This window comes from Oscarella lobularis, chromosome 15 (assembly GCF_947507565.1).
Source record: "Oscarella lobularis chromosome 15, ooOscLobu1.1, whole genome shotgun sequence".
In the NCBI taxonomy this organism is placed as follows: domain Eukaryota; kingdom Metazoa; phylum Porifera; class Homoscleromorpha; order Homosclerophorida; family Oscarellidae; genus Oscarella; species Oscarella lobularis.
In genome coordinates this window covers 133,839-144,320 of record NC_089189.1, presented here as the reverse complement: position 1 = coordinate 144,320, position 10,482 = coordinate 133,839, and the positions used below count along the sequence as shown (strand labels likewise).

Genomic DNA, 10,482 nt, shown 5'->3' with positions numbered 1-10,482 from the left:
TGTGCGGAAGTCTGACTGCGTGTAAACTTCTACGAATTTCTTCTCCGGACCGGCAATGGCATCGGCCTCGTCGCCTAGCGATAACGATTCTCTAGGCATGCGCCAATTAGATCGCGACGTTCTTCTCGATCATCGCTTCGAACTGACGAAGAAACTGAAGGTGGATCGCGTTCTGCCTCACATGGGCTCCATATTCGATTTATCCGACTGCGAGACGATTCGCCACGAGAAAACGTCGTTCGAAAAGGCGGCACGCCTCCTCGACATTCTCCCCCGTCGCGGGCCCCACGCCTTTCGGCTTTTTCTACTCGCGCTCGAACGCGAGCATCCGCAACTCTGTCGACTTCTCGTCGACGCGTGTCGAAAGAACATCAGCGATGGGGGCGGAGATGGGCAGGATGAGTCATCGGGTGCGCGTGCTCGCCACGCGCGAGGTCGCGTGTTCGAATCCCGCTCGCTTCGCGTTTTTTTTTTTTAGATTTCGATTCTAGTGATCGGTTTTTGACGTCGATCGGTTTGGACGACCTTCGAAAGCATTTGACAGGTACCTAAGCAATTTAAATAATTTGAATAATTTTGTTTTTTTAAGGGATCAGTTTGACTTGTCTACTTACAATGGAAGACTCTCATTTGACTCATCTTGGAATAGAAAACGCGCAACAGCGAGCAATTCTCCTACGCGAACTCCAAAAACGACGTCAAAGCAAACTATGCAAAACACTTAAATATCTGAGTATCGAAATTAATGACGAAGAAGAGGAGGAGGAAGATAACGTTGTGGAGTCTCCTCTCAAACGCTCTCGCGCTATTCGAACTCCATCGCCTCGTTTATCTCGAAAATCCCCCCCAAGTCCAAGTCGTTATTCTCCCCAATTGCAAGACGATTATGACCAATCTTATGATGAAATAACGAGTAGGCGTTTTAAAATATCAGTTAGTATAATTATAATTATTTAATTATTTAATTAAGAGTGGCTGAAAGAAGGGATTGAGTTGCTTGAAGTCGATTTGTTGGACAACGCGTACTCCTCTTTTGTTCGTTGCTATCGTTACGCAAAGTCATTAAATCCTCGAGCATGTGATCTAATGGCATCAGGTTGGGTATATATAACTTTTTGATATTTGGCGTCTTCATATTTCTTTTCTTAGCTGTTTCTCATCTTGGGACTTATTTCTGTCTAAAGGAGGATCACGAGGAAGCGATACTGCAGTTCAAAGAGGCTTTGGCTCTGTATAAAAGTGCCTATAAAACGGATGAACACGTTGACGTCGCTTCGAGTAGGACTACGTCAAAGAGAAGTGATAATTAATATAATTTTTATTGATTTTAGCTCTTCTGCATTTGGCTGAATTGGCTGTCGAAATGGGCGACTTGGACGAAGCCGCTGATTGGATGGAAGAGCACGTTTCCATCATAAAAAGTCTTAGTTCAGATCCAAATAAAATAATTTCAGGTAAACCATACAACTCGTTACACGTGACACGAATCTTATAACGTCCATATAGCACTTCTAAGCCTAAGAGCAATCTATCAAAAGAAGGGACTCGTAGCTGATGAAATAGTACTAATGACCGAAGTTCTTGACCTTCAAAAGAGAACTGATAATCCATGTTCAGCGTCTATAGCAAAGAGTACGTAGCCCCATATAAAATCTATATAATCTTTATTTATTTTTAGCTTTGAATGAACTTGGAGCTCTGAATGTTTATAAGGGAGACGTTGTTAAAGCTGTCAAGTGTTTTCAGGAGTGTTTCAAGGTTGCTTCGGATCTTGATCACGTGGAGTTGAAGACCGCTGGTTTGAGTTCTTCTTATGTCTACTTTTTCTAGTTATTTTTTGACGTGGGTTAGCTTGGGAGAATTTGAGTGCGTACGTTGGAAATGAGACGGGGGTTAAATCGTCCGTGGCAACGCTTCCGAGAGTCGCGCCACGTCGATCGTTGAAATTGTAAGAGTGCCTTTATGGCAATATGACAATTTTGGGATTAGACGTCTTTTTATAGGAAAACGAATCCAAGAGTAGCTGCAACGCTGCCTGCAAAGACAAGAGTTTCCCAAGGCACAGACCTACAAATAAATATTCAAAAAAATATTTCTTATTAATTAATTAAGGAGGCATGAATGGTCACAAAGATAGGACATTGTCTCCAGTTCCTCCACAGGTTCCTCCTAGGAATTGGGCACCTCCTTTACCGCCAAGAAATAAGTATATAATGCTTTGTTATTTTTTTATGGAGTTATACTTCGTGTGTTTTTTTTTCAAGGATGGGTACGAGGTCTCTAAGGAAGCCGCGTACTTCTAATGCTTCGCCTCTTAATGTTAAGACTTCGGGTAGGGACTTTTAGTTTGGCTTTTATTTTAGTCTCATGATTTTTCTAGTTCCGGGTTCCGATGAGTTTCAGGATCCTCGGAATCCGTCCTATAGTTTAAATTTGCTCTTAGCTAATAAGGAAATTAGTGCGATGAGTATAAGAAAAGGGCAAAAGCTCTCTCATAGTAAAGAATATTTTTTCAAAAATTAATTAACATTATTGATGTACGTTGTTTAGGTTTTCTGAGTGATAGGCATCACGGTTATTTTATGGATCCGATTAGCGGCGAGCAGAAAGAAGTTTTAATTAAAACACTAAAAGTCAGTTCCAAATATTTAAAAATCCAAACAATTTAACTGACTATAGGATGGCGGTAAAATGGACGAGAGTCGACGCAATATGTTTTTCATTGAGGGTCGAATTCTCGTCCAACTCAATCACAAAAACATAACGACACTCTTTGGCATATCACCAGCTACGCGAGAACCAATGATAATAACACAGTATTTCAAAAACGGTTCAGTAATGCGATTCTTTGCCAAGGTAAAAAAGAATAGATATGATATGTTTCAGTTGAAGAAGGGTAGTGTATCTTAGGAGTGTAGCAGTGGGAGAAAATTCTCCCTGTCTCAATTACTGCACATGCTCATGGACATTTGTTCAGCAATGATTTATTTAGCAAATAAGCTATGCATTTTAAGAGTGAGTCAATATTAGAGAAATATAGACGTGGAATAAGTCTCTGGTCTCTAGATTGTATCTTCTCGTGTTGTCTATGTAACGGATGATGAACGCTGTCAGATCACAGACTTTGGTTTTGCACGCAAAGCCGTCAGCGGATCATGCAGCACTGACGCAGTATAAATTAAAATAAAAATCCACGTATTTAAAAAAATTATCTCTCTTTTTGTTTTGATAGCATCTTCACGCTGTTCCGCTTCAGTGGACGGCGCCTGAGACTTTTCCTCCTATGCTTGAATGCACGTCTCAGTCGGATGTGTGGAGTTTTGGAATTTTTATGTGGGAAGTGATGTCTCTGTGTCAGCATCCGCCCTATAAAGGAGTGAAGCACGAGCCGCCGTTTATACAGCAAGTACACGATGGACTTAGACCAGAAATATTTAAAGTGAGAACATCAATAAATTAATTAAATAAATAATATTATTTTTTAGCCGTGTCGGTCGGAATTGAGGAAGGTGATGGAAGAGTGCTGGAACTGTCGTCCACAGTATCGGCCGTCATTTGAAACGCTGGAATTGAAGTTATTGGACGAAATGCATAATTCAAATCGAAGTGGTTACGCGATAGGCCCAGATGTGGAATTCTTTGCTCCCGGTCATTTTATAGAACGTATTTAGGTATTGTTGGAAGAGTAGATACTAATTAATAATGCAAATTAATGTGTTTGTGTGCGTGGTCTAAGTCACGTGAGAATGAATACGGGATTTCGTCATCGTAATTGTCGTTTTTGAGCCGTTTTCGTCGTTGCCTGCGCGATTGAGTCGTCTTGCAAAGGTCGTTGTCATGCCAACAACCGATTTTGTTTGATCGATTGTCATTTCTTTTCTTTTAGACTCGTTTTGATCGAAGCACTCGATTCGATTCTCTCGAACCGTTTCTCCTCTTCGAAAATGTCATCCGCGTGTCCGTCATCTCGATATGGACACGCCGCCGCCGTGATCAATGATGAAATGCTTCTGTGGGGAGGAGTAGCGGTGAGAGAATGGACGGGAGAGACGTACTTGTGTTTTCCCGATTTGATGGAGTGCTTCAATCTGTTGACAAGTCAATGGAATGAACGACGAGCAACATCCAACAGCCCATCCGACCTTCCTCATCCATGTTTCAACGCACGAATCGGTGTCGTCCAAAATCGGGACATTTATCAATTTGGTGGTTTCTACTTCTCGTCTGATGGCCGTCGTGTCTTTTTGAACGATGTTCACAAATTGGATCGATTGACGTTGGAATGGCAACGAATCCATTCCAATGACCAATCAACGCCCAGCGGGAGAACGAGCCATGGAATGTGCGTATTAGGGAAGAAAGGAGACGAACATCTCGTCATGATGGGCGGATACGGAACAACGATTGTTTCACCAATACCAGACGGATCTCAATTCATTCCTAATTCAAATAATCCTGGCGAGGGGTGGAACAATGAAGTTTGGTTGTTTTGCATCCAAAAGAGTGAGTGACCTGTAAAATTATTATTTTTGAATTGAATGTAGACATTTGTTTGAAGGGAATTGGATTCCAGCTCAATGCACAGGAAAAAAACCACATCCTCGAGACGCACATTCCTTCACCACAGTTGATATTAATAGGGCAATTCTCATTGGCGGCGATAGTCCTGGTCAAGTTTTTCATGATGCTTTTCTATTCATGTTCAGTTCACTGGTAATGAGATAGCTTTGTTATTAATTAATTAATGTGATTTATTTGCGTAGGAGTGGATTGCAATGAAATTGGATGATCATCTCATTCCTCGATTCACCCATTCGACGGTTGTTGTTGATATTCCCACATTAGGGGGGCCAGTTGCTTTTGTCTTGTGGGGATATGGGAAAGACTTGTTTCCTGTGTCTCTGGCCCAAATGATTCTAATTGACTTTCAAAAGTGCAAAAAGGTAATTGAAATATTTTCATATGACATTCTACGATGACAAAGTTCATTTGACAGATCTCAATATCAGATGAGCCCATTCGAACAGGAGATCAGTCAGTCTGCTCTATTGTTAGAAGAGGTCTTCTCTTTATTCTGCGATATGGAGGATCACCCTATAAATATACCGAGAGAAAACCAGGAGCGCTTTTCGACATTTTGAAATATGGTAAATAATTTTTATATTGTTTTTAGCCTAATTTTATTGATTGAATAGATTTAAAAAGCGTTGGTGAGAAGCTCCTCCGTCACAATTTGAGCGAACCGATCGAACACGAAATGTCAAAATCCGATAAGCATGCGCAGAAGATGACCGAGGTTTTAATTATGTGTGCAAGCCGCGGGTTATTAGCATAATTATTTTAGGAACCACTTTCGGATCTGTCTCTTCAAATCGACCGACAGGATCTCGTCTATGATGAGGCTGACGATTGCGTTGGCGAAGGAAGCTTTGGCGATGTTTTCAAAGCGACGCTGAAGAAAGACGGAAAAGGGATCACCGTCGCCGTCAAAGTTTTTTCCGATATACGCAGAAAATCAGACAAGTGTTTAGCTGATACCGAGTTTTTCTGATGGGATATTGTTTTTATTTCGCAGGGAATTGTTCAAGAAGGAGGCTTCTGTTGTTCTCCGAATTGAACCGAATCCGTTCATTGTTCGTCTGATCGGCGTTTGCACTGCTCACAGATTCCACGCCCTCGTAACCGAGTTTGTGAGCGGAGGAGATCTGTCTTGTCTTCTCAAGTCAGACGAAGAAGCGATTGAAAAGTGGGAAACGCGAGTCACTTTTGCGAAGCAAATTGCTAAGGGGATGCTTCATCTCCACGGCAGTCATCCACCAGTCATTCACTACGACTTGAAAGCGGAAAACGTCTTGGTTGAGCGCATTCCAGACGAAAGAGAAGATCAATTTATATGCAAGGTAGATTAAAAATAAAATAAAAAAATAATAATTTAGTCAATATTATTTTCAGGTTGCCGATTTTGGACTTTCGAAAGTGTCTGGTGTCAGTTCGATTACTATAGTTCGGCAAAAGGATTCCCTTCCGTCTGGCACAGTCACTCACATTGCTCCGGAGCGATATTCCCGTCGTCCGTACGGCGCTGGAGACGACGATGTCGTGAGAAAAGTTTTGGCGAAAAAATCTGACGTCTATAGCTACGGAGTTTTGCTCTGGGAAATACGAGAAAGGCAGCATCCCTATCAAGGTCAACTGATTCTTAGTTTTCATTGGCCTTGCGTACTACTGTAGTTATTTACCTTTAGGTACGGATAGAGATACTATTCGCTTTCTTGTCAAAAGCGGAGAGAAACTTCCTGAAGGCGAAGCACTCAATGTTCCGCCGTTCTTCGACGATCTCATGACGAAATGCACACAATTCGATCCGCAGAATCGACCAATGTTCGACGACATTATACTCACGCTAACCGAAAGCGAATCTGATTGAATTGAGAGCCATATCTTGTACCCTATATTTTATAGTCTTTTACTTCAGTTTTGGATGAACCCTACGTTTTTATGAATATTTGTACTTTTTGTGATTGATGTAGCATCTCGTAGATTAATTTCTCTATAGTGCAAACCGACTCTCGCTAAATCAGATCGATGGACGGCAGAAAGAGAGACTGAAGAAGGGCAGATAAACACGACGCCACACGCTCAATTTGCTCATATTTTATTTCCACAGACGCATGCAGTACAAAAAATCATTCTCGTGAAAATCTAACGTGTCCAATGGCCTTACTTCTCTCCTTCTGTCTTCCTGACTTCGTCCATCATTTTTCTTCAGCGCGCGACCTAAAAAAATGGTATTAGTCACTGTAAAATAATCGTTGTACGTACCTTTTGGTTTGCGTCCGTATTAGCGTAACCCAGGCTACACCGCGCGGAGGTTCGGACGCTTCGTAGCCCAGGGAAGTCTTCGCAAAGCGATGACTCCCTTCCAAAAATTATCGGGTGAGTTGCGCGTCATCGGCCACCCCACGTGTACCCGCCTGGATGAGAGTCGGTCCCTAATACCGAAGTCCCCCGGCGCGCTGGTACAAGCAAACCCTTCGGTATGTGTTCCAGAGAAGAACCGGGGCTACTGGAAGTGGAGAACGGCCGACCACTGTTTGTAGAGGCCGACAAGAAAGACAGTGCAATGCCCGAAATGCCTTCACCTGAGCCGGATCATCGTCGGTCTAATCGTGCTATCGGGTGAGAAAAGTGCCGGCAACCAGACCGTTTTTGAACACCCCCTCCAAGCCGTAACCGCTCGAGCCTAGCGCGGTTCGTGCTTGTTAGCAACAATAAGACCTAAGCGATCGTTCTGCCCAGTGCGCGTACCGAGGCCGAAGCCCCCCTTCGCCCTGCCTACGGGCTCCGGCACGGATTATCCGTGGGCCACGCTGATCCGACACCCAGACTTGCCTTTTGCCTTCCCCCGAGCCGGTCCGTTCAAGAACGAGACGTAGCGAACCACGCCGCATCCACCCTCAGCCGCAACTGAGGGGAAATCTGTGTGCTCTTCGCTTTTGAATCGTGTAGCTCCGCCCAGCGCGCTCATTGGTCCGCGAAGGTCACGTCGGATTCAACTAGCGCTCTGAATGGTGGAAACGAATAGGTGCAAGTTTTCAATTCCGGTTTGAGTCAGCAATTGACGCCTCAAGGCTCAAGTTTCAAGATGGCGAAGAACATGTGCCAAGGTTGTTCCCATTTTCAAATCGGGTTCAAGACTTGATCCCAAGAATTTTCGCCCGGTATCGTTGCTGCCAATTGTCTCAAAAATATTGGAACATTTTGTCTTTCAATCTTTATGTGGCTACTTCGACAAGCACCTTCTTATTCCTGACTGCCAATTTGGCTTTCGAAAATCTCGGTCAACTCAAGATGCGATGGTTTGTTTGACTCAAGATCTTTTGTCTGGCAAGGACGCAGGTCTTCGCTCGGCGGCTGTCTTTCTTGATGTTAAGAAGGCCTTTGACACAGTCGATCACAGTTTACTTCTCCGAGGTCTGTCATCGTGTGGAGTGAAGGGAAAGGTCCTGGCATGGCTCTCTTCTTACCTCTTGGATTTGTCTCGGTCGGCTCTACTGCTTCGAACTTGTCGCCAGTTAGGAGAGGAGTGCCTCAAGGTTCAAAATTAGGTCCTCTTTTATTCAATTTCTTCACCCGGAACATCACCTCGGTCGTCTCTTCTCAATCGTCTCTAATCCTTTACGCAGATGATGCCTGTCTTTATTCCAGCAACGAAACTTTTGAGGGAGCGGTTACTCAACTACAACAAGATATTAATAGTGTGACTTCATGGTACTCTGAGAATCTGATGGCTCTCAATGGTCAAAAATCGGCTTTTCTGCTTTTTCCCAAGTTTCGTGATACTGAAGACACGTCGATCTATACGGTTTCGGTCAATAATGTCATTCTGTCGCCTTCACCTCACGTGAGATACCTCGGGGTTTTGATTGATAGTCGTCTATCGTGGAAACCGCAGATGGACAACGTCATTAGGAAGGTTGGCCGAAAAATTGGTGTTCTTTACCGATGTCATCGTCTGTTATCCAACGCAGCTCGACTAGCGTTTGTTCGCTCAGTCATTCAACCGGACCTTGACTACGGGGCTGCCGTTTGGGCGGACGGATCAGCTGGCGTAATCAGCCGCTTAGCACAGATAGAAAAGAGGTATCTCCGTTGTCTGGCTGGTTTGCGTTATGACGATTCTACGGCCTCTGTTGGAGGAGTAGCAGCACTTCTCGATCTATTTCGTCTCAATCCAATTCGCACAAGGCATGCTACTCAACTAGGAATGTTGAGTTACCGCTGCTTGTGCAACTCCGCCACAGCTTCTGTTCTCGCGGCGAAAATTGGGCGTATTCAGCGCACCGGTGCCGCCACTCGTCTCAGTGCTTCTGGGGTCAACGTCATCCGACCTCATACTCACGCTAACGGGAAACGAATCTGATTGAATTGAGAACCATAGCTTGTATTCTTTCCCCCTATGACATAGTCGTTTACTTCAGTTTTGGATGAACCCTACGTTTTTATGAATATTTGTGCTTTTTGTGATTGATGTAGCATCTCGTAGATTAATTTCTCTGTAGTGCAAACCGACTCTCGCTAAAACAGATCGATGGGCGGCAGAGAGAGCCTGAAAGACGTGAAGAGCAGATATACACGACGGCCACACGCTCAATTTGCTCATATTTTATTTCCACAGACGCATGCAGTACAAAAAAATCATTCTAACGTGTCCAATTGCTTTACTTCTCTCCTTCTGTCTTCGTGACTTCGTCCATCATTTTTCTTCAGCGCGCGACCTAAAAAAATGGTATTAGTCAGTGTAAAATAATCGTTGTACGTACCTTTTGGTTTGCGTCCGTATTAGCGTAACCCAGGCTACACCGCGCGGAGGTTCGGACGCTTCGTAGCCCAGGGAAGTCTTCGCAAAGCGATGACTCCCTTCCAAAAATTATCGGGTGAGTTGCGCGTCATCGGCCACCCCACGTGTACCCGCCTGGATGAGAGTCGGTCCCTAATACCGAAGTCCCCCGGCGCGCTGGTACAAGCAAACCCTTCGGTATGTGTTCCAGAGAAGAACCGGGGCTACTGGAAGTGGAGAACGGCCGACCACTGTTTGTAGAGGCCGACAAGAAAGACAGTGCAATGCCCGAAATGCCTTCACCTGAGCCGGATCATCGTCGGTCTAATCGTGCTATCGGGTGAGAAAAGTGCCGGCAACCAGACCGTTTTTGAACACCCCCTCCAAGCCGTAACCGCTCGAGCCTAGCGCGGTTCGTGCTTGTTAGCAACAATAAGACCTAAGCGATCGTTCTGCCCAGTGCGCGTACCGAGGCCGAAGCCCCCCTTCGCCCTGCCTACGGGCTCCGGCACGGATTATCCGTGGGCCACGCTGATCCGACACCCAGACTTGCCTTTTGCCTTCCCCCGAGCCGGTCCGTTCAAGAACGAGACGTAGCGAACCACGCCGCATCCACCCTCAGCCGCAACTGAGGGGAAATCGGTGTGCTCTTCGCTTTTGAATCGTGTAGCTCCGCCCAGCGCGCTCATTGGTCCGCGGAGGTCACGTGGGATTCAACTAGCGCTCTGAATGGTGGAAACGAATAGGTGCAAATTTTCAATTCCGGTTTGGCTATTGATTAGTCAGCAATTGACGCCTCAAGGCTCGAGTTCAAGATGGCGAAGAACATGCCTCGTGGACGCCTTTTCTCTTCTTCACGCTTTCGTCGACCGTCTCGACATCGAAGAACAAGCCAGGTACACTAGACTAGCACGCTATAGCTAAGAAAATGGCGGATCTCTCCGATCGGGCGTCGATCGACGCCACCGCGAGACTTGCGCGTCTCGCGCGCCGTTTTCGATCGCGGACGAGGCTGCGAGGTTCGTTCGAGTAGCTTTTGGTGCCTAATCTACGACGATTGATCGTTTTTCCACGTAGGTACGCTGTAAAAACGGATCGCATGGACGAAAGCTGCGCGTAACTTCGCTCAATCGACTACAAGA

At 45.0% G+C, this 10,482-nt stretch overlaps 2 protein-coding genes across 2 annotated transcripts; both read left to right on the top strand.

Annotated features, from left to right (window-relative positions):
* Positions 1-10: 10 nt before the first annotated feature.
* LOC136196393 (uncharacterized) lies at positions 11-3,713 on the top strand. The gene is made up of 19 exons (XM_065985923.1): positions 11-410; positions 479-544; positions 590-913; positions 971-1,096; positions 1,150-1,278; positions 1,332-1,454; positions 1,507-1,632; positions 1,679-1,798; positions 1,852-1,948; positions 2,004-2,059; positions 2,113-2,206; positions 2,265-2,332; positions 2,381-2,497; positions 2,551-2,633; positions 2,680-2,856; positions 2,911-3,015; positions 3,067-3,171; positions 3,233-3,439; positions 3,486-3,713. The coding sequence occupies exons 1-19, from the start codon at positions 56-58 to the stop codon at positions 3,669-3,671; spliced, it is 2,664 nt and encodes an 887-aa protein (XP_065841995.1). The 5' UTR covers positions 11-55; the 3' UTR covers positions 3,672-3,713.
* A 27-nt stretch (positions 3,714-3,740) lies between these two features.
* On the top strand, positions 3,741-6,727 carry LOC136196394 (uncharacterized). Its single transcript, XM_065985924.1, has 10 exons — positions 3,741-3,828; positions 3,887-4,503; positions 4,559-4,713; positions 4,764-4,943; positions 4,997-5,147; positions 5,196-5,296; positions 5,345-5,523; positions 5,576-5,900; positions 5,953-6,187; positions 6,246-6,727. The coding sequence occupies exons 2-10, from the start codon at positions 3,945-3,947 to the stop codon at positions 6,425-6,427; spliced, it is 2,067 nt and encodes a 688-aa protein (XP_065841996.1). The 5' UTR covers positions 3,741-3,828; positions 3,887-3,944; the 3' UTR covers positions 6,428-6,727.
* Positions 6,728-10,482: the final 3,755 nt, after the last annotated feature.